Source organism: Molothrus ater, chromosome 2 (genome assembly GCF_012460135.2).
Source record: "Molothrus ater isolate BHLD 08-10-18 breed brown headed cowbird chromosome 2, BPBGC_Mater_1.1, whole genome shotgun sequence".
Taxonomy (NCBI): Eukaryota; Metazoa; Chordata; class Aves; order Passeriformes; family Icteridae; genus Molothrus; species Molothrus ater.
The window spans coordinates 77,004,509-77,029,546 of record NC_050479.2 but is presented as its reverse complement, the minus strand read 5'-3'; the positions used below and the strand labels follow the sequence as shown (position 1 = coordinate 77,029,546).

General features: G+C 34.4%; 1 protein-coding gene across 3 annotated transcripts in view; it reads left to right on the top strand.

The window, feature by feature from the left end:
- CNTN5 (contactin 5) overlaps positions 1 to 25,038 on the top strand; it is a 606,644-nt gene that overhangs the window by 453,945 nt on the left and 127,661 nt on the right. For all 3 annotated transcript variants that reach the window (XM_036405727.2, XM_036405801.2, XM_036405641.2), the window contains 2 exons: positions 7,830 to 7,932; positions 22,865 to 23,046. In XM_036405727.2, coding sequence (XP_036261620.1) covers positions 7,830 to 7,932; positions 22,865 to 23,046 — 285 coding nt within the window. The remainder of the gene's footprint in view (positions 1 to 7,829; positions 7,933 to 22,864; positions 23,047 to 25,038) is intronic.

The following is a 25,038-nucleotide window of genomic DNA, read 5'->3' as shown; positions in this document are numbered from 1 at the left end:
ATTTTGTTCTCATTCTGTAAAGCAACTTTGCAGGTTGCAAGGAAAAAAGAATTAAGGTCATATTTGAAGTACAAACAATTATGTCATTTCCTATAGGGAAAAGTGAGATTCCTAGAGAACTTTCATCAGGAAGATAATTACAAACCTCATAGAAATTAGATATTTCTCCTAATCACTCAGATTAAATAAGATTTCCCAGGTTTCTGAATATCTTTTGTGAACCTGTCCTGGATGAATATCAGGCAATTGGAAAGGAGAAACAATAAACATTGGCCAGTGATGCCTAAAAGAAATCTGCCATATATTTATTGTGCCAAATTCAATGTAATCTCATTCCCTGTAAAAACAAAATGGAACAAAATCCCCTATGATTTGGTTTTCATTGAGCTAGGCCTCCCAGGCAAGATGTTGACTAGGTAGTGAGTCCATTTTTTTTCTTGATGTGTATGGCTGATAGGAAAAATTATCTAATGATAATTCACGTACCTAATGAGTGAAAATAATCAGGTTTTCGTGTTTAGATACAATCTGCACATGCACAAATCTTCATATTGGAGTGTTGTGTGCAAGCCACTCACATGTCCTCACTCATCTCTGAATGTCCAAAGCATGAAGCTTGGTTTCATCCAATACCAGATGTGCTGGATTTAGAAGGAGAATTTAGATGCCATTTTACAAATATGTGGGAAACTGGTGAAGTCTAGCTTATTCCTCACTAAAGACTTTTCTACACAGAAAAAGACTGCAGACTTGGTCATAGTCTGCTCAACATCTTCAAACACAGGTGAACAGAAGTCTCTGTAGCCCAATCTGTACACTAGAAATTTTGGTCTCTCATTTGAAGAATTAGATAATATACCAATATTTCCCTCATTGCTTATTCTGAGACTATCTCATTGTTTTTGTGTTTTTAGAGTTTGGACTCAGTTCCTTTTATTTTATTCATAAAACATATGTTTTCAACTGAAAATTAAGTGCTTTTGTTGTTTTTGATGTTTAAGAGAGGCAGAAAGCTTTGGATGTATGACATAAATACATTTAAGAGTTGTTAATAATGATATATTTCAAGATAGTAATACAATTTCTAGAAAGGGCTTTCCAGAGTTCAGAGTTCAGTGTAACTGATAAACTAGTGAAATCAAGTATGAGTAAAATAGGGAAGATAAAGTGGTGAGAGTAAACTTATGTTTAAACTTTAAACACTTTCTTCTGCTATATGTGACTTTCTTTCACATTTATTCCTCTAAAATTAGGAATACATGAACATCTTATCCCTTAATTTCAAGGTAGAGTTTATACCCTTCTTGTGTTGTATTCATTATATTTTTTCTCGACACTGAATTACCAATTTTTCTTTCATATTAGGATGTATACCAGTAAAGACCCCTTTGCATCCAGTGACATGCAATAGGATTTGCTCTCTAACATGCAAAACAATGATGGCACTTTAGTATTAACTCAGTTTAGTGCTTAGTTCAGTGCATTGCAGAATGCAATTTCACATGAGCATTTTCAGGGCTTCTCAAATGATAAATTTATAGCTCAAACCTGGCTGAGAAACATTTAAGTGGAAGGAATGCCGTGGACTGTTACCTTAAAACAACAATTCCACAGTAAAGTTCTAGGGATTTACAGTAGTCATTGGTCCTTTAGAATGAGATTAATAGCAGGTGAGTCAATAAATTCTTCCCAGTTCATTTAAAATCTCTGCTGCAGACCAGAGACAATGGTGGGTATCATTATTATACTTGAATTAATTCAGTTTGTGCTGTCAATTTTCTGTCATTGTAAATGTGCGTACTCAAGGCTCTTCCAAAAAAATTTCTGGAGACATTTAACAGTGCAGGTCTCGGGGAAAGTGCTAAATATTCATTTGCTACAAAGGGACCCATACCTTAGACAACCTTAATTTTCATCCCAGGTTTAGATACAAAAAGAAATTATGCATGAACATTCTGTAAGCAAGTTCTTAGGCAAAATTTTCTTGGGTTTAGATACATATTCATGCAACAGGTCATCATTACAATGTGGTAAGATGCTCAACATTTGATCTGTAAAATTATTAAAAAATTCTTATGCAGCAGGATGAGTTTATTACGCCTCAAGAGGTTTCCCAGAAACTGAGAGGAAGATGCAAACTAGTAAGAATCCCAATTAAATTTGTCTTTAGAGCTTTATTCAGGATATTAGAAAACCATGTTAACATTCCTGCACCACCTGATTAAGACTGGGGACTTCTTTGTGCAAACCTCTCAGATGAGCATTCTTGGTCACAGAGCTGGGAGGGTTTTACCATTTGTTAACAAAATAATGGCAAGTATCAATCCATGCCTAATTTTTCTCCTGGGTACAGGAAATATTTGGCTTTCATTTTCTCCTGAGCATTCTGATGATGTTTAGCCAGCAATCTTAGAATATTTTCTATCTACTGTCTTAAATGTTTATCAGCCACTTATTTAAGCACTGCCTGTAACCTGTTCCATTCAAAATTAGGCCCAATTGGAAGTTAAAGAGCTATTAGTGAAAGAGTATGTAATAAACACAAATCACTTTAGCTGAAAGGATTTAAGGAGCCTTCATGTTTTGGGACATGCAAGAGGGTAGTTAATATCTGGAAGATTAATGAAAGAAGCATCAGCCTTTACACATCTGAATAAGAGGATGGGTCATGGTTTCTCAGCAGTCAGATTCTTTTTGGCCCCATGAAGGAAAAAAATTCTTATTGTATGAATACTGTGGTTTTTCCACACTCTTCCTCTGAGGTTGTATAAGGCATGGATTGGCAGGATAAATGAAGAGGATGAGCAGTCCTTTGCAAAGCAATAATGTCTGATATCCTGTCTGTAGCTCTTTCTCTTGCTCTTAGCTGAAAGGACTGAAAATCAGAAAGTGATCGTTCCTCTTTATTCCATTCTCCATTCCATTAAATGGCCCCTAGTGGATAAAGTAAAGAATTTTAGCTGCAGTAATATCTTTAAACGTCTGAAATTTTATTACTTCTATTCCTGTAATATGTAAGTGCCTCAAAATCAATATTTATCACATTTTTATGTAATCTCTTTTTTTTAATACAAAAATGAAATGCAGATATTATAGCTTAGTGTTTGTAAGACATTGAGTAGCAGAGTGTAGGACTCAAGTCACAGATTTACAGTAAAGTTGAAAGAAAAAACTTGTTAAATAAAACCTCATAAAAATTAAACCTGATTTTCTGAATACTTTTTTTCTGTATTTAGGTTGGAGAATAATTACTTTGTGATAACTGTATCATTGTAAAAAAAAATCTGAAGGAAAGATCTCTTCTATAAATATTGAGGTCCCTTTCTGGCTGGGTGACTAACAAGACATTGATTCTATCAAATCTGTGCCTGTGTTAACTGTTAACTCCAAGGTTAAACTTTGTCCTGTGATATGCTTAATCCTTTAAATCAGTGTCTTCTTTGTAGTCAGAGGCAGAACAAAGAGGTTATTAGTTTTTAAATCTCCCCCAGCCAAGAAGACCCTGCCTGAGAGGGCAGAGACCCAAACACTGGAAAATTTAAGGCGGAATGACATATTTCAGAGTGAAGGCCAGGGATAAGATTTACTTTAAGAAATAAAGTTTGCCTTTTAAACACAATTCTAATCCCAGACCAAATTTCAAGATATGGTGAACTAGATTTATTTTGAAGAGGTATGTTTGATATCAGTCACAAATTCAGTACTTTTATACCCAGATCCAAACTCAGGTGAACAAGTTTAGGAAATAGGGAGTCTAGCAAACTAAGTAATTAGCATTAAAAATAATGAATTATTAGGGTCAGACCTTGAAAGTTAAAGGATTTTCAGAAAGTTGTTTTTTTTTTCATGGGAAGGCAGAGGCCAGCAGCATTGAGAAAAACATCCTTTTGCTCTGTATTACCCAAACCATGTGAGTTCTGTGATTTGTTAGCCACTTGAAAATCATATATTATGTTTTTATTCTCTGCTGATCAATTTTATTTATTGTTAAATTTCATGTTTGATAACTGGGTATAAAAAATGACTGAGGATTTTTTATAGCCCTAGCCAAACCTCTGTAAGAGAGTCATGTATATAAGTCTGAGAGAGATTGATTCCAGTACGCATAGCTCAAAAACTGAAAATTTCTTAAAAGTTCAGCTCCCTTTTAGCATCTAATGCAAATGAACAAAAATCTTTATGAAAATGCAGGTGATGATTGTTTTGCCATCCCTGACTCATTGTGACCAAAATAAAAGCTAGAAAGCTAAAGAGCCTAGAGGCACCACAGCCATAGCAGAACAATTATAGTGTAATATGGGAAGGTAAGGCCTTAACAATTCCCTTAATATCTATGCAACTGTAATGGCCTTCATGGTCTCAATGATCATAAATAATAAGGATGAAAAATATCCCTCTGCAATAATAGACTTTTGTTTCCTAATTTTCATAGGGACACCAAGCAATTGCTCAGTAATTTTTATACATTTCCTGCCAATTGCTGCAGGCATGTCTCTTGCTAGGGTAGCAATAACCTAGAAGAACAGGACGTGGTGCAAAGCATCAGTCAATCAGCATTTCATTAAGAGGATGAAATGATGGCATGACATGTAAAGAGCATTCAGTACGTGTACAGATTGTACTCACTAAAGGGATTTAATGTAAGTTAAAAACATAAGATCTGAATGATAATATTGTCCCTCAGATGGGAACAGATGTACTCTATTATTTTAAAGGCAAGAATAATTTAATCCTATTGTAAATTCTGTTTTTATTCAGGGCTAAAAAAGCAAGTGCTGAATACTATGTAACAACTCAACACAATTAGTTTCCAGAACAAAGCCTTACCCAAAAGCAAAACCACACCATATTTAATTTCATTGAAGCACAAAACCTGTTAGTGAGCATGAACAGTCAGCAGGTGTCAGAGATTTAAAAGAAACACCTTGGCTTTCATATAAGGCTCCATCATAAAACCTAAAGGAGCTATTTTCAGCAGAATTCTCTACAAGGGAACATAGTAGATTCCTCTATCAGGTGTGATGCTCTTGTAATTGAAGTTTATATAGAAGAAATTTTAGAGGAACTATTGACACTACAAATAATAACAAGGTCCCAAGGCCCAACTTCTGTATGGGAGGAAGCAGGATGTACTATTTTCCTTCACTTATGCTTAGGACTAGAAGGAAGGTAGGTAGAAAAGGTGGGGTTTTTTTCAAAAAAAGGGACTTGTAAGAACATCTGAGGCATGACAGACCACTAGATCTGACTTCTGTGTCAAGTGTGTTGATAGAAAATACATAAAGGGTATGATCATTAGGATTGCATTCAGCACATTGTCATACAGTAGTCTTACCACACAGTCGTGTACCAGCAACACAAATTTTGACCAGGGAAATTGTGCTTCAGTCTGTAAACAGCTTTCCTAAAGAGTCTGAGAGAATATGAACAGAAATGGCCAAGCGGCTTGCATTTCACATAGTTCTTTACAGGGTCACCCATTAAAGGCTGTTGAGGAAACTAAATTGTTAGAGGGACTGAAGGACAGCCCTATTTTCAATTAAAAATATATTAGAAAAAAATCTATTGTATAGTACCTAAACTGTTTGGAGAACTGAGAGATTGTCAGTAAGGACTTATCTGGGACTTCACTATTCAACACATAAACTATCTGGAAGAAAAATGAACAGAAAAGTAATAATACTTTATTAGATATTATCAGTAAAGACATTATGATGCCACAGTGTACGAGCATCAGTTCAAGTACAAAAAAGCAAATAGAACTGAATTTTATAAAAAACCCAAAAAACTCCAAGGAAATAAATAGTGTGATAGAAAGATCTACATTTTCATTATTGTTGTGCAGTTCTCACCTTCACATCTCCAAGTGAGAGAATGGAATTTGAAGAGGTGCCACATGGGCACTAGGAATGTATATTAAAGATTCTTTTTAACGAAGGTTTAATGGTCTGGGGTTTTTCAGTCTGATAAAGACCTATTTGAAAGGAGATATGGTAGATATCCTGTAAAACCATGTAATTGGTTAACTGAGATAAATCAGAAACTAGTATTCATAGTCGCAAAAAAATCAGAAAACAGTAAACAAAGTTACAAGGAGTGTAACTAAATTATAAATTTATTGATGTCTTACAGTCCAGTGGGAATGAATTTTTATTATATATTATACTAGCAATCACTTCAGTCTATGCTAAGGAAAATTTTAATTGACTACCATTTTTTGATGGCCTGGCTTTATTTTAATACCCAGGACACATATGGGGTTTTTTTCTATTAAAAAAAGAGGGTTCATAAAGCAATGTCAAAACACTGATTTAGTCCTCTCTTGGAGGAAATGGGTCAGTATTGCTAGCCCACATAATACTTGCAGGATAATTTTTTTACAAAGAAATCTGCTACCTATAGAATTATTTATAGAAATACATTATTTGAAATAAGAGCATTTAATGCTTTCTTTTTCTATCATTTGATTCACTTATGAGGCACATTTAGATTTTCTAATTAGACTTAAGCCCCTGATGAAACATTCAAATGTATATATGTTCAGACTTCCTCCAGAACCAAGGTTCTTCAGGGGCCTGAGTGACAGTGGGAAAATGAGAGCACAGCCTCACTGGAAACTCCTGAGCCCCACAAGGAACATTTGAAGGCTAGGAATATATGTTTTACAATTTCAGTCTTATGTACTGTGTTTTGCTCTAGCAGGTTGTGGGTTGTTTTTTCATCCATCTCTGCCAACTGTTATTCTCTCAGCTGTAAATCTTGTACTCCTCTACTTCCATGTTTCTTCTTACGCTCATTTCTTTTCTTTCTCACATCTCTTTTCTCTCTGGCATTTTCATCTCTTGTTCCTATTTGCTTGCTTTAGAGTTTTTTGGAGAATCTTGACTGATTTTATAGATTTAGATTTGTCTTGTTGCTATTTTTTCAACAAGTCAGATTTTATTCCATTTTCCTCATCTAAAAATCTGAACCACTCTTACTTTTTTAAATAAAGCCTTTTGCTCCTGAATATTTCTTTCCCCCATAGCCCAAATTCCATCTAACCAAATACAGCTGTTAGGGTCATATTATTCTCCTTCCATGCTGATTATATTTTCTCCGAGTGGCATTAAACACAAATTTCTCATCACACCTTAAAAGACATAGCTCCATTTCCTTACTGATTTCTCATTTCCTAAGCTGTTGTGATTCTCCAAAGCTGTCAATCACTCTACACCAAATCTGAGATAACTTTATTGATTTCCATTTTTATATTTTCCCATTCCTGAATGTTTTCCCATTTCCTAGAATTCTATCTTACAGTACTTAAAGCGTTGTCCTGAAAAAAAATCTTCTTCCAAATTAAAAGTTTCACTGAAAATCACATAACTGAAATTTTCATGTCTACATATCTGTGTTTGTATCTGTGTACACAAATGCTCCTACACAATTTGAGGGTTTTTCCCTCAGCTTAGAAGGTCCTCAGTCAAACACAACGTGATACGTTGATTTATTTGTCTAATTGTGAATGTGCTGGTAAACAAAGATTTGGTCCATGAAAAGTCTCACTCCTCTATTGATTCCCCATTTTAATCTTTGAACATTTAAATATTAACACAAGTTTCAAAAAATAAATCTTTTTTTAAAGCTCAATGTTGTGCTGCTGGCAAACTGAAGAGCATTTTAGTATATATATACTGCACCTGAGCACAGCACATCAGGTCAAGTGAGGCTATCTCCATCACTTACCAACTTTATTGCTGGGCAGATTCAAAAAGCAAGCCACGGGTCTTTCTGTGATAATGGAAAACTGATGATATTTCATATTGTAAACATTCTCTATTTTCCAGGTGTGATGGGGGAATATGAACCAAAAATTGAAGTCCATTTTCCTTACACAGTTACAGCTGCAAGGGGAACTACTGTTAAGATGGAGTGTTTTGCACTTGGAAAGTAAGTAAAGATTCTTTCTAATTAGATATCGTTTTTTAAGATGAGATATGCCTGAATTGTGGTTTCACTATTTTGCTGGATTTTTTTTACAGACAGTGCTTACTGCATTCTCAAAATAACCAATTGACTAAGTAGCTAATTATGAACTCCCTGCCCAGCCATTTCTGTGGTCAGGAATTCAGTCAAGTTAACAGTGTCTCTGTCAAAATGAAAAGTACCAATCAAATAAACAAAAAGCAGAAAGGCTTTTTAATTGAAAGTTTTACCAGACTCACACCCATTCATTCACAGGGATACTATAAACCAGTAAATTAGGATTTGTCCTGCAAAAATGTTGTATTTGGAGAATAAACAAACATTTGTAGAGTTTTCTTCCCTCCCCCATATTAATGATTCATACACAAATGTATAAACCCTAACCCTAACCCTAACCCATGCACAATGTCTTGATCATGTCCTAGCAGATTTTGTGGCAGCGCCCACTCTATAGTTTCTACCTGACCTAATAGTACCAGTACAGAATGGGTGTTTGCTATTCATGTCAAGGGGTTTTTAGATGTTTTTAGATAAAAGAGTTTAGGGAGAGAAAGGTAAGAGAAACTGAAACTAAAATTTCTTCTTTACAGTATTGAGATTACAGAATATAGGATGAAAATGATAACATTTCAGTTTTGTGGTGGTAGTTACTATTAGTTCCTCAAGTTACTATTATGATTGTTTCCAAGAATAAGGATGGCAATGTTAGTATTCAGACAGACAGAACTAAGAGTAATTTCTAGTGATTTAAGGAGATTCTTTCTTCTTCACATATATGCTGCTAAAAACAAATGTTCCTTCAATGATATTTCTCTAGAGACATTTAAAAAATTATAATGGTTAGGGCTCATTCTAAATACTTCATCAAATTCTGTGTGGTGTGTTGAAAAAAAATCTCACTGTATTGAATTCTTTTCAGCTCATAATGATGTTCTTTTGGACATCTTTCCCTTAGTCTCCAAAGTTATGCTGGTAAATATCATATACCCTGCTTGCTTTTATAGTTCATGGCTTATCAAAAAACAGGCAAGTTTCTTACAGCATGGTCTTGATTAAAAAATAAGGGAAGCATTTGTCTTTGTAACTCCTTTGGAGGAATTGCACAAAACAGTCTGAGAAATACTATATCTTGCATACCAATACTTCTTATTTACCTAATGAGGAACAAAACATAGGAAGATAGGATTTTTAAGACAATAGTCTGTTTTGCTGAGGATCATTCCTCCAGCTTGTTCAGCAGGTCTGGTTTTCCAGAGTTACTTTTCAAAGCCTGTCTCTACTACCTGAGAGGACTTTTAAAATGTTTTATAGCCCTTTTGATCTTCATGTGTCACTGGTCACTGGATTTTTCTGTTCAGATTTTTCTCTTAACAGTTCCTCATTACTGACTGGATGATATATGCCTGAAAATTACTCCCTTCTTGTTGTTTTTTCATGTTTGACAAATACCGAAATGCTCTCAGTGGGCAGGTCAACAGAAATTATACACAAATAATTAAAGAGAAATTCTGACAAAGTTTTTCAGTTGTATCTATTTAGGTTCAGTGAAGTTGATAAAGAAACAGGACATAGCCAAACCAGTCCAAACAAAAGCAGGGAGACCACAGCCCGCATGGAGGGAGCCTATTGCGACAGCAGCTTCCTCAAATTCAGTCCCAACATAAATGTAAGCAGTAGTTTAGAAAAAAATGTGAGACGAGAACTTTTGTAGGGTAGAACACAAGTCTTATGTTTTACATAGTAAAAATGAGAAAAGAGGTACATGACAGAGGACAGGAAAGCAATAAATGGAGAGATTCCCTGAGATGTTGAAATAAATGAGGAAAAAAGGCTGATGGCTCTAGGCTCTCTCCTGTCAGAAGCACTGCCAAGTCAATAGTTGGCAACGAGACCCTTTTAGACTCTAGGCTATGGTTGAAGAAGTAACCAACATTTTACTTCTTATTTTCTTCATTTTGCTGGAATTAGGTTACAGTTGCTGACAGATTACAAGTCAACTTTCCAGTGAAAAGGAGGTATGACATACATTGTCCTCTGCAGCCATCACTGAAAGGCAACAAACAGACCTACTGATACATTCCACCTTCAGCACTGTGAGATTTAGTAAAATCTCTCAAAAAGATCCAATCACTATTCAAAAAGTAAGGTGAAGATGACAGGAAGGACTTTGATTAGGTTATTTAATCTTTTTTTACTTGGTGCTAATCTTCAATAAAAAAAAAAACAAGACCACCTGAGTGACCAAGGAATTTAAGGTTACCTAATAAGACCCCATTTGCTGCTAGAGTAATGGGCAGCTATTTTTACCATGCACATTCCTTATCTTCTTTTCCCAGCCATTAATGCACAATGAAATCAGCTCAGCTGAAATTGCTTTCAATTTGATATGGTAATAATTACATGAATGACATTTCAGGCACCATTTGAAACCTGGAGGCTGAGGTGAGAAGTACAAATGCATCAAATTTCCTATTCATTTTCATAATTTTCTTTTTTTGTCCCCATTTCTTGTTCCTAATTCCCTGTAGAGGTTGTTGCTTGTTACCTTGCCATGGGTCCCATTTGCTAAACTGAAGCAACAACTAATTTGTCCCTTTTTTGTTTAGTATTCAAACTTGATATTTTGAATTCTTATTGAAAATAACCCTGGGTTTATTACAGTCTTAAAACCAATATGCTGCTGCTTTTCTCATGCTTTAATTTAGCTGTCTGAAATACTCTGCTCTCTCCACTGTAATTGTGAGAATGACAAATGTCCCAGTGAGATTTCCTGAAGTAGGCATTTGGCAAAAATTCCGGGAAGATCCTCATCTTCAGTTACAGATTAATGATTTATTAATAATGTTTATTTAGCACTGTCAGTCACTATGGCTGAAAGAATTAAATTAATTGAAGCTCTGAAGCTTTTGTCTTCAAACTAAAGTCAAATATCTTAATCGCTTCACAGAGATAAATTTTCTGAGAAGGATTTTATTCTGACCCAAGCAATATGTGGCTGATTCAGTTACAAGTGAAAATATTATGTTATTGATGCCACTTACAAACAGACTTTGTAGCTGCTAAAAAATTCAAAGCAATGAAGGAGTGAAATGTCTCAAGATTATCTAATTTGCACTAGATAGAGATTCTTATCATGAGCATCAGTCATTGTCTAAGAAATCACTGCATAAATCAGTGATTTACTGCTGAGGTTTAACAAGACATGAAAAACAGAGGAGCCAAATAAAATTTACTGCATATATATCAGAGTGTGCATATTGCAATTAGTAACCTTTTGTGCTGGATATATATGCTGGCCCAAGGCTGTTTTTTATAGACATATTCACTGCCACATCTACACAACAACTTATGTTTCAGTGACATCTATATTTCATATATGTACCTATATATAGTATACAGATATGTTTTCTGCCACCCATTTAAGTATGTAATTTCTATTATAATACTTGAATTTTCTTTGTTCCCTAACATATCAGGGGATCATGTTTTTCAAAAAACATGCTGAAAAACCACTGGCAACAAGGTATTAACATTTTCCATTTATTTTTAACTTTCCACCATAACAAAAATACTACTTTTTAATTTACAGAATTGCTACATCCTGGTTAGTATTTACAGAAAATGTTGTTAAAATAAATAATTGAAAAGAAAAAGAAAAAAATCTGAATGGAAGAATTCAAAATATCTAAATTAATAAAAATAATTCTAAACAGCAATACATTAATGTTTGCTTTTGAGTAACAGTTTTCACAGCTTGTGACTTCTCTTATTTAAAAAAACAAGCTTTTTTTTTTGTAAAACTAATAAATGAGCTAGTGGATAATGAGGTTTCTGTTCATAGTCCACATAATCCTGATTTTTTATGTCCATTTCAGTATCAGACCTTAGATTTCTTATGTAAATCAGGAAGACAGATGACCATGTTCTTCAGAGAAGTTCTGGTGGAGAAGATATCATTTTCCTAACTGACATTTTTGCACAAGTTACAGCATTCTTGGCTTTTCCTGCTCCAGAAATGCAAATTTTCAGACACTGCCCTCTGTGACAGCTGGTTGCCATTTTAATTTTCTCACGTGTTACTGACTTTGCTTCCAGGAGCATCTAGAAGCTACTGGTCCATTCTTTAATTTCTTTTTTCATGTACTTTATTCAAAGAAATAATTCTAGTGCCTTCATTTAGCTGCCGACTAAAATGAGATGAAATTAATGCTGTTGATAGGCAAAAGACATCTAAATTCCATCCCCACTATATGACACATTCGTTAATGAAGCACTTCAGTGACAGCCATCCAAGCATCCTTCAGATCTTCCTTACTTATGTCATAAGCAATTTTAGTACTATTATTTTAAATACAAGACTTAAAGGCAGGCATAGATGGAAATATGCTTTTTGTTTTGAAGCCTCAAAATGAACAAGTTTTCGTAATTTGAGAAATGAAACAGGATTTTTTTTGTCCAAGTTGGCATGAAAAACTGTAAGTTCCTGCCCTCTTCAATGGGCCCAGACCCTTGGCCGCAGAGGAAAGCAAGAAAAGTGCAAGTGTCAAAACATCTTTATTTTTTTTCCCTTTATTACTCTTTCTGGCATATAAACCTAAGTTGTCTTCTTGCTTCTATATGAATAATTCTACTCAAACTCTTTCACACAGATTTTTCAATTTTAAACTGTGTATCATAGACACACCCTACCTGACCCTCACACTTCAGCTTTTTCCTCAGTGCATTTTTGTTTGTGCATTACACCAGACTTCTACTTTATTTTCCATATAAAAGTCACATTTCATTGGTTTTCTGGCTCTGTCAGAAAAAAAATTGAATTTGTATTATGATAGTGCCAGCAGCCAATTTTGAGTGAGTAATCATATTTTATTTCTCATTAAAACAAATTACAAGATCTGGGGTATTGCAGTACTTGTAGATTACCAGAGTTTTCAATCTCTGCTCTTAAAATAAGGGCTGTATAGACTGACAAAAGGATTTTTTTGCTAAAAAACAAACAAACAAAAAAGCTTTATGCATCCCTTTATTTATACTATGGTTATTTTTAAACCATACAGATCAACACAGAGATATTTGAATCAAAAGCATCAAAAAACAACAGTGCTGACAGACAATTTTTCTTATGACTCATTGGCTTGTTTTTCTGTATTTTTGAGAGACTATTTTATGCTTGTGCTATTTCTGCACAATGGTAACATGCACATAATATACCAATATTCTTTTTAAATGTTAGGTTATTTCACTTTGGCAATGTCAACACTATGTTTTTGTTTTGAAATATACTTAGTTAATGATAAGAATAAATTAACAATATTTATTTATTTTTGTTACTAAAGTAAAACGAGGCAGTTTTGATAGATGTGTTGTTCGCTTTGTCATATTTAATATTGCCTTAATAATTCTATTGTTAACTTTGTTTGGAAGGGATTTATAGCTCAGTTGTAAAGAATCATCCCATATGTAGTAGGACTTGCAAGAACTCAGCTGAAAGTCCTTTTAAAAATCTTCCTTTCTAAATGAAATTAAATAAAAAGAAGATGAAGCTACATATATTTAAGTCAGACAAATTAATGAAATTTGACTTCTAATTTAAGAAGCATTCAAATTTTTTTTATTGAAATCATGAACTCTGAATCAATTCAAATTAATAAATGTCTCAAAGTTTTAAATCCATTAAATATAGTAGTTTTGTTACCTTCTGTTCCTGTTTTCCTCTTACCAGACTTTTCTAACTTTTCTAATTGATCTTCAAGCTTTTATTAGAAATGCTATTATTTGTTTCATGTCACTATCAATACTTTCGTTACAGACTATATACCTGTTGTGGATGTACCATCCTTGAAGTGTTTAAGACAAGGTTTGATGGGGGTCTGAGCAACCTGGTCTAGAGAAGGTGTCCCTGCCCATGTCAGTGGGGTTGGAACTCAATAATCTTTGCTTCCTTCCAACTCAAACCATTCTATTAAGCTATGCAGAGAGAGCTTACTACATATTTTTCAATATGCAGAAATAAAGGCAAAGTGTTTGGATAAATCAGTATAATACCTAAGCAAAGATCAGAGCAGCCAAATAAGAAGTCTTTATGGTCTGGTGAAGAGCATTTGAATGTAACTGTGGAGAATTGCATGAAGTTTCTGAAGTTATTTTTTACTGGTGTGGTTCATTAAGCCAATGACACGGGGTAATGGCTATGAAGCAGTTTTCTAGATATTGCAAACATTTTTGCAGGTACAAAAAGATAGGCTTTGCAAGTCCACATTTTATAGGGCTCTTTCAGTGAGATCTGGAAAATAATGTAATGATGAAGAGAACAACTTCAGAAAAGAGGGTTAAAGGCAGCCAGGAATGAATCTTTGGTCAAAGGTTTCATGGTACCTGATTCCTTTTTTTCTCCATCTGCCACATAATTATATGAGATTTTTGGAGGAACAAGAAGTTGATAAACAGTAATATTATAATGAGTCACAGATCCAGGTTGCACACTTCTCCATCTAGCATGTGCAGTTATCCATCGGGTCTCTACACACAAGGGAATAGAAGATTCCAGCATTGCACCATTGTTTCCTAACTTCAAGAGACTGACTTTAACCCTCTCTGTTCTTCAAATCTGTAAAATAAGGCTTTTTACATTCAGATCACCAGTTAAAACTGTCAGCCAATCTTCCACATATTTCTCCTTGACTTCTGTCCTCTAGTTGGCTTATCTTGGCTAATCCAATATTACCTACTGGTCTTGAATGTTTCCAAACAGGTCTTCCAAGATTCTTCTCCCAGACCTGGTGGAAGGCATCTCCTTTTATGAACTGTCAAGAGAACCAGATAAAATGGTCCTGTAGCCAGACCCCTTCCCAGTAATCTAGAAATCCTCTCATGAGGATTTCTATTCTGGGATCGGACTATTTTCTAACCTAAGTCTCCTTGTTATCAACATGAATTCACATCTTGCTTCAGCTCTGGTGTGGTGCTAAACAGTAGCAGAGCTAGTGTGCTGGTGATACTCAAAATTAGCCTCTGTTAACTGCACTACACGGAAACCCAGGGGCATTGACATGAGTGAGCAGTCAAGGCAGCAAGCAGCAGATGAGTATTAGTGGAATCCTGGGATTCAGATAATCCTGGGATAATCTTGGGAACAGAGCACACTTCACTGGTGTGTATATATATATACATACATTCATGCATACAAAATAAAAAAGAGCAACATCTGGGATATAAATCAGGCTTCACTGTTTTTAGAGCTAAGTATGACGGTTCTGTTGTCAATGTATTTGGGATATGTCAGCAGATCTGTGGTTTTTTCTCTGAAGATAAGCTGTCTTTTCCTTGGACAACAGTATGAAGCTTCTCAGGGAGTGAGTGTCTCTTTGCTAAGGATTCTGATAGCTCATGAAGTAGCCCTTCAGCCCTGGAAGTTGCTTAATTATTGTCTTTTGGAAAATATTAAGCTACCTGTGCTTTTCCATGAGCACTAAACAGTCCTTTCCTCTTCCAACAATAGTGGTGGCACACAGAAACACCTTTGATATTAAAGGTAACCTGGCATTAAATAAGTCATTCTTGGTGTTATACTTCCAATTCATTGCTGGAACTTGGATTGAAATATTTAGTCATTTTCCTACATGTAGCAGAATTACTGTGGGAACAAGGCAGGCTTATAATTTAACACTTTTCAAGCCTCAAGCTAATTCACAGCGTAGAAGTCCACAGGTAGTAATTTTCCTCTATCATCAAAACCAAGGTTTAACATGATGCTCTATTTTTCATCTACAGGCCACAGAGACATGAATTGTTTGTTTTCTCTTTTTAAAACAGAGAAACCATGCCACAGAGTATTAATCTGATTTATTTGCCCAAAATGAAACTGCACAATAGATACAAAAATTTATATAGAAATACCTGTTTCTAAGTTCCATAGGACAAAAAATCGTGTTACTCCATGTCCCTTCACACCAGTTCTCTCTACTGGAAAATATTTTATTAATCCTATCAGATTCCAGATCTGGAAGCTGTGGAAGCCACTTTTAAATTTTATTGATAACAAAATACTTGCAAGAAGGAAATAAATACTCTCTGCAGAACATTTGTCAATGTTATAAAGAGGGGTGTCTTTTCCCCTCAAGATAAGGTTGTGATGAGAGGACCATCTAATCTTTTTAAATGCAGACATGACATCTTCAAGTTGAGTTTGTTTATATGACAAAAATAGATCCAGGATTCTCTTTCTTTTTTTTTCCCCTTTGATAGCACATATTTTTTATAACAAAGAAATATTTCTAAGACTTTCATCAATTTCAAGTTCATTTTCAGCTCGTGCTGAATAAGTATTTATGTTATGAGGTGCTAGAGCCAGACTGGATTTTATTCCTGGTTTTCAGGCTGGATTTGTTTCTGTTTTCTTCTAAGTGGAATTGTTCTTAAATAGACTTTGTAATACTGTTACAGATATTACAATCATTCATAGCAATGTAATAAAGATTTTTCAGTAAATCTCAAGTAGCACTCCCAGGCCTCATTCTACCTCACTCTAAAGCTAAAATTTAAATTTGATTGCTTTTACTGTATGGCATAATGGAAGTGGCAGAAAAACCTACCAAACTAAGTTCCTGTCAGCAGAATTTCATTCTTGAAGAAGCAATATTACCAATCTCTTTTCTTTCTCTCTCAGAACCCTTGAAGAAAATTTATAAATGTTACTAAAAACTGTTCAGTAACTTGTGCAGCTTTGCAGTTTTACAGTAGATTTAAAGATGGAGGAGCTTTTTTATTTTTATTGTTATTCCAAAATTACTATCCAGAAGCATATGTGTAGACTTTCTCTCTGTGTCAGAGTCTGAGAGGATCAGGAAAAAAATTCTAGCATTTCTCAGGAGAAGGTTACCAGAGTTACCACTATTATGTTTCTCTTATTTGCCACAAAGAAATAAATGTATATGGTACTATGGCACAAGAGCCTTAAATGCAGCTCTTCTGGAAATCATCACACTCATTGTCTTCAAACTCTGTCTGATCAGCAGGTTCAAAGCCATCTTGCCCTCTTCAGACATGCTAGATTTTTGTTTACATTTGCATCCTCATTGATGGTATGTCACGATCTCTGGGATTTTTGGACTCATTGTAACTAGTCTTCCTGATATTCTGGATCTGCACACATACGCTGGTCACACCTGTATAGCAGAGTCAGGACATCCTAGATCAATGTGCTAGCTAAAGAAAATCTTCCTGGGCAAAATTTAGAAGAGAGAAAAATTATGCAAAAATTCAGTTATAAAATAACACAAGGCAAATAAACACAGTTCTATTGCAGTACTGTGGCCTTGAAGATCTGTATGAACACCTGCCAAATATGTGTCATCTTTTCAAAGAAATTTTCTGCTTCGAAGCGTTGTCTCTTAAAATCATGGATTCTTCAGGTATTATCACCTTTAGTAAAACAGCAGGTATAATATATGTCTTTGGCTTTTCAAGTTGTTTCAAATTCCTCTTCTCAACAGCCTTGATCAAGTCACAGGCTGGTGACAATTTACCTGTTAAGTCTTTAATATTTTTTAGAATAATGTCCACTTCAGAATGCCCCCAGACACATGCTGAGGTAGGGTGTGATACAGAGACTAGAAAAAATGGTTACTGAATGGCTGAGGGAAAACCAGAGTTTATTTCCATCATTTTTAACAGACCTGATTGCTCATTACCTCCTCAATCCCACCATATAAATACCATCCACAGTCCTGTGATGGCAGGAATATAATATGGAGTTTTGCAATGAGGACAACAACACTGAATACATAGAAGATATTCAGCTCTTTCTTATTAAATTTTTACTTGTGCTGTTGCTATTTCATCAAGAGTAAACACCATTACCTAACTTCTAAATGCAAACCCAAAAGGTTGTGGAATAGCTTTTCCACTTTCTTCACTATTTGTCAAACCAATACCTTTGCCTGTTGTGGTCTTCTTTGATTACACCTTCATCAGGTGACTCATTTGTTCATGACTAACTCAAATTTAAGAATTTGGAAAAACATTTAAATCACCAAAACTGTTGATTATATCACCTAACTTAGGGTATGGACAGCTACATTATCTAAATTTAGCTGTTGAATAGTTAAATGTGAAGATTGAGACATCAGTTTAGTCTCTGATCAACCAGTAAAGAGGAACTCTGGAGTATAATTCACTGCAAATAATGAACCATTATAGAAAATGAATCATCTTTATACATGGCACTATTTTAGATGCTAGAGATGCTCCAAAATGCCATAATTTAAAGTGTGCAGAAAATGCTGTGGAGCTGGATATGCAGCCAAGCAGGCACTGTCCTTGCTCTGTACCATAAAGAACAAGCTAATAGTGGTGATAAGTGGTGGCATACCCACATTAATACATGACACTCATATATGCAATAGATATTCTTAGCACAGTCGTGGGCATCTGTTGAAGAGACTTGCAGACCTGGACTTGTTCCTGTACACTGTCTTCAAGATCATCATCATTTGCTTCTATTCTCTTTTAATTTTTAAATCACCATACTCACGGCTGCTGTATTTCATGCATTTCATTACTAACTAGATTTTAAAAACCAAATGAAAGGAAAAGTGGTTATTGCGTCTCATAAAACTCTGAACAGATTTATATGGGACATTCTAAAGGTAGATGTCCATGGTTGATAGGCATTTCTGAAAACCATCTGACAGAGAGAATTTCATTATAGTCCTCCACATTTTACCCCTCATAATTATCCTATAATAATTAAAGATATTTAATACAGTTGCAAGACAGGAAGGTGTAAGAAAAAAAAGGGTTTTTTTGTAGTCCCCATAGGCATGCAAAGGTTTTCAAGATATATTATGGTGCGCACCTGTGGGTTTGAAGACACAGCTCAGAACAGTGATGCATGGTAAAGAGAAATCTTGTGGAGCGGAATTGAAATTACTGTAGTAGATAAAATATTACAAAATATCACATCAATCTGTAGATAAAATTACTGTAGTAGATAAAATATTACAAAATATCACATCAATTCTGTACCAAGTACAGAAAAATTAATCTGTGCATTCCTATTTAAAATATTCTTGAAATCCTAAGAGCTCAGATCCAAGGAAAGGGTATTTTAAATTTCAGACATTATTCCTATTTCTACCTCTCCCCTTTCCCAAAATAAACATGGACTTTAGGTATGTCATAAAATACTTTCATATATGAAATTGACAGGAAGAAGAACAGCTTCCAATAGTTTTTTAAAACATTTTTATTTCTATGTTTTATTGAAACTTGTGAAGCATTCCAACTAATTCAACAGCACTCATCCCAAATAATATACTGCTGAAAACCAACTCTCATAATCTCTTGTAAATGTAAAGGTAAAATTATGACTCATATTTTCTTCAAACTCAAAGTGTACAAGCCCACAGTAGTGTCTATCACAGTCACCAGGGACCACTTAGGTTTTTTATTTCAATCTAGGATATTGGCAAGTTTAAAGATGGTATTTCTGAAATCAAGTAGGGTTTTTCTTGGTGGTACTAAGATTTCCCAGTAGTATTCAGATGATTTTTTTTTTCCAAAAGTGAGGAGAAATCTTGTCTTTGAACTCAACTGAAGCTCAAATAAATTTATTCACAGGAGTTGAATGTGGATGTTGTAACAATAAACAAGGAAACTATTCTCATAAATATCTGCTGAGACCAAAATAAAAATGGGTTATATTGGTTATAAGATTCAGTAATTATGCATATTGCATTAAACTCATATTAACGCTAGAAATACTTCTGCAGTTACTCTGTTTTTCAAAAAGCTGTGGATCATTTGAAAAGATTAAAAATGTGCATATGTTAGTTAGCTTTTATGGTGAACTTCAGGAGTTTTCTAGAACAGTCACACAATTCTATTCTTTCATATTCTCACTCATATATTTCATTTCATTCTCACAGAAGTCACAGAGAAATAGGTATGGATATATTTTTATTTCAGATGTAAAATTCAAATGTCACTTGTGAGTTATGCAAGAAAAATAAGCTTCATTAAACGGAACTACAAGTTGTCTGCAAATACTAATTTGCAATATGGTAGTACTTTTCTTTGAAATCATTAAATCTGCACAGCTAAAGTAACTTTATCTCCTTGAAAATTTCCACTTACTACCTCATACTGATCAAGAAATAACTGAGTTGTTTTAAAATATGCTTCATTATGAACCAGACAACCAGTTTCCTCTGCATTTGCCATGTTATACACATTTACTTGCTGCAGGAAACACAAAAGCAAATTTAAAAAAAATTGTTAAATGCAATTTAAAGGAAACTTCCCAAATACATGAATTTCAGAATAATCTCATAGCAGCTAAATGAGACAATTTTCATTGTTTATAAACTCTTGACTTTTTCTCAGAAATGTACACTACCAAAAAAAAAATCCTTTCACTAATGCTACTCAGCAGAACTCATTTTCCTCCATGACAATAGAGAAAAAGCATTTTTGTCACTGATTTTGCTGGAAGCAAGGCTGAAGGCCAAATAACCATCAAAAGGCAGCAAGCATGACACCCTTAAGATCCCAAATAAAATATATCTGCACACCCATTTCAGTCATAAAGCAGCAGTTGCTGAGTCCTATTACACTGTACCAACATAGAGAATTCCTATTCCTACTGTGGACTTGTGTTGTGATAAATAATGATCAGTTAAACTCTTATCTGTCCATGGTGAATGTTTTGCAGCCAGAAATCATGGCACAATTATATTCCATATAAAAAGAGGACAAGCAAAAAAAGGAGTTAACTCTTTAACCTGAGTGAAAAACAGAAGACTTGCACAATCTCCACAAGTCACTCAAGACAGACTCTAAATTTGAATATCAGAATGAAGTGTGCAATAAGAAATTAAATATGAGAGCTAAAGAAGGGAGAAAAAGAAACTAAGATTGTTATTTGTACTACGTCTGATATATACATATAGGTATTAAAGTATAGCAAATGAAATGTGTAGTTAAGGATGTGAAAGGGATAATATAACTGGTGGGACTAAGACAGGAAGTTTTACTAGTGCATCAGAAAAAATACCAGAACCATATAATCTGTGGAAGAGCCCTCAAAACCAAACCTACAAGACACCAAAATTTGAAATCAGTCATCAAGAAATTAATTTAAGGTTCAAAATGAGAAAGCTGCAAAGTTCCTATGGTGATAGAGCGAAAAAAAAAAAAAAGAGGTCTTATGATCCACACCTATCACACGATCCAAAAACATCTATAAAAAGAAAAATATATACATAACTGGAGTGCTGGAGAGAAAAGAGACCAGCCTGTTTTGTCTAGCAAGGAGAAACAAAAACTATTCCATACAGGTATTTCTTCTGTGGCGGACAGTGATGAAAGATCATTTTGCAATAATAAAAAATATTGCAGGAACCATGTGCCAGAGATGAATACATACACATTCATAGTAAAGTTCAGTTTGTCAGGTTAATTAATCAGTGCAGGAAACTGATAAGAGAAATAATTCTTTTCTCTTTCTGGTATATTAAAATGAATATTGGACTATATGTTGGTTTTGCAAGGTAATGATGTTAATAGGCTCAATAAAATTCAGTGATATGTGGCACTCAGAAGTTAAAATTAGACAAATCTTCTGATAATCAGGTACAAGTTTGGGAATTTTCTTGATCTCTATAAAATACTAGAATTTGGAGCATCTTGTCTGCAAGTTTGAGTACAACTGCAGTAATTCACATTACTGCATGTGATTCCTACTGCTTTAAGAATAACCAGAACTTGCTTCACACACTTATTCTTTGTGCCTCAAACTGGATACCCTGAAATATTATGAGAAAGGTGATATTCTTAATGAAACTCCATATATTTATAGCAAGTGAAACTCAGCAAATCATGACAGCAATTCATAGCAGTTATGAATTTAAACTAAATAAATTTGAACTATTATTAAGTGCTTTTCCTCATCTAAACTGCCACAAGGCCCTGTGTTTATATCTAAGCTTAGAGTTGAAATAAATACAAAATATGTTTTTCAAAAAGTTCCATTTTGTTATGGTGTCCTCCAAGCTTCTTGTGGAGTACCTGAAGCAGCCCAGTTTTCAGCTCACAATCAAATATTTTTATTGACATATCTTAAATACCTGCCCTATTTAGAAAAATGTATGTCTGTACCATAAGGCCCATTGGGTGCACAATGGCTGATGAGTTTTTGAGCTAAAAAGAAAATTTTATGAGTACAAACACTATATAAGGCATTTTTCCCCCAAGTATGAATGGAAATGACCCCAAGGTCCTCACAGACCTCTGTGGAACAGCAAGTTGCAGTGAAAAACCCTTCTGCTGCCACAAGCAAATTGTAATGCTGTGAGACAGGAACAGCAGTGCCATTAATATGTCTTGTCACACAACCAGTTTTGCATTTTTAATAATATTGTAAGAAAAATGTCTCCAAAACTGCGGTCACTTAAATTTACCCAAAAAAGAAATTCCCCACCTAGACAGATAATTTATTGATTGATCTGAACTGCAGTTTCATTACAGGAAAATTGGGATGTTTTGGAATTTTCCAAGTTCATCCAAGTTTTGAAGTTATTTTTGTTGACCTATGGAGTGGCAGCATTCAGGAGTAAAGCATATAGTCCTAAAAAACTCTAGAGAGAGTGATTTCAAGTGATTTATTGTATCTTGGTAAAAACAGCCTCCCCTGTGGATGAAAGAGACACATTCCATGTAACAATCCATTTATTAAGGATTCCCTACAGAAAGTGAACTAGATCAACCATTATATGAACCTCAATTGTGATTATGCTTTATTGCTACTTAGATTATTAAGTGTTTAAACTACCAGATAACAGAATCTATATTCTCAATAGTGTAAGAGTGTTAACATTAATTTTACTAAATATTTCAGCCCTGTTCCAACAATCTCTTGGAGGAAAGTTAATGGTCATAATCCAAGTAAAGCCCGCCTGAGAAAATCCCAAGCTGTGCTTGAAATACCTAATGTGCAGCTAGAGGACTCAGGAATGTATGAATGTAAGGCTGAAAACTCTCGTGGAAGAAATGTCTTCAGAGGACAGCTACAAGTGTACAGTAAGTGTAACTGCTCACAGTATTGTTCTGAAATGCTTTGTCCACACTTAAGGCTTTGGTCACACGTGAAGCATTACAAGGTTCAGCAGAAACAAGAGACCTTGATATATAGAGTATACGCCTTATACCAACAATAGTTTTGAATTAAGGTATATATTATTATTCCTTAACATTGCATTAGGGTCTGAAACATAAATAATGTTGACTTCTTTGAAGAATTGACTTAAATATAATTTCATATGGGATTTGTTTTGGTTTTTTTTTTAATTAAAGCATAGAGCCATAATTTTGAAAGTCTATTTCTTTTCGTTAGGATATAACAATGACAAGCAACATAAACATGAATTATCTGTCAGAAAACAATGCTGTAAATGTTTTAAGATTATTAACATGCTTTTATTAACATTTTACCTGTGCCATGCTTGGGTGCTGAGCTTTGTCAAGTTCATTGTACTGGAATGAGAACTTAAAGGATTTGTTTCTTCCAGAAAATTTTCAGTCTAGGCATGCACAATTTCCAAAAGTTCTGATCTTCACAAACTGAAGCAAAAAAAAAAAAAATTTGAATATCCATAAATGATTAAGTCATGCATCAGATTGAAAATAAAAAAGGAACCCTGAAAATAAAAATATTTGACTAACCCTGTGAATTCTATATTATACTGTTGCTGCATTCTAGGGTCCAGAAACAAAAACCTATGTAATACATACCATAAATACTTACAAGTTAAAGTCTGGCATATATAACATGTAAGCTTGAGTCCCACTACTTTTAATCAATTTAAGCCACACTACTTTCTATCCTTCCATGAACCCTACAACCTTAAATACTTAGCAGAAAATGTCCTCTGTGTGAGGTTAAGCAACAGATCTTTCAAACTGAATTGTTCTCTGTCTTCAAAGATCCCAGCCAGTAGAATTCCAGATGCTGCAGTTTAGATAGGTCCTCAAGTTAATGGATATGTCTATGAAGTTTCTCCTCTTAATCAATTTTCTTTTTCTTTTCCTGATTTCAGCCCATGGCTCCTAATGCCATCTCCCCATTAGTAACTGTAAAGAGTTCTCTGTCTTTGTTATGCATTCTCATCAAATAACTCTAGACCAGGACAGTATATTTCGTTTATTTTCCACATATGTCAATATTTTCAGGACCCTAATAAATTTTCTGTCTCCTCTGGCTTTCTAATGTCTTTATCTCAATTCAGTTGATTTTAGTGAGTTTCAGCAATCTCTGAATCATGCTTCCTTCCTTGCTTTTGATTCTCCTCCACCTAGAGACCAGGGCATGTTTTTTTCCTCAAATTTTTTGTATATGCTGGAAAAATTATGCGATGGTTAAGACAGTCTGTGCATTTAATTTCAGATTTTCCATCTTGCACTTTCAGCAAAGCTTTTATTAGACTTTTGCTGAAAACAGCAGTCAAAAAAAGCCCAGCACCTACTCTATGCCTCTTACTATGACAATAGTCCACTGATATTTCTCAAATTCTTGCTAAAAATTACTTCCATGAAAGTATAGCAGCTCCTGCCAGGCACCTGAGGGCCAGGGGAATTTAGCAACTGGTCTTTCTCTACAATGTTTCTTAAAATATAAGAAATTCAGAAAATTTAATTTGAGTTATAAGATGTATCCCATACATCTCATACACTTCCTACCTGTTTTTTAGAGCTGTGAAACTACTAGATGCCAAAGCAGCATATAAAAGTGTTATAATTATCACTGCTTCCCTCTTTCACAGTTAAAAGAATATAAAATGTGCTCTTCAAGAGAGAAAGTAAGATGCTATAAAATGAAATTATTTCTTCAAGAACACCATGCAAATCTGTGGCATAAAATGACAACAAACATGACATAGTGTTCTACACAACTTTCATCTCTCATTAGCCTTTTGCTCTGAGCAGAAATAAAGCTGGTACTCAAATCCATGGACTACATTTACAATGTTAGTTTTGTTGTATTCTGTGTAGATAGAAATATTAATTTTTCATTCT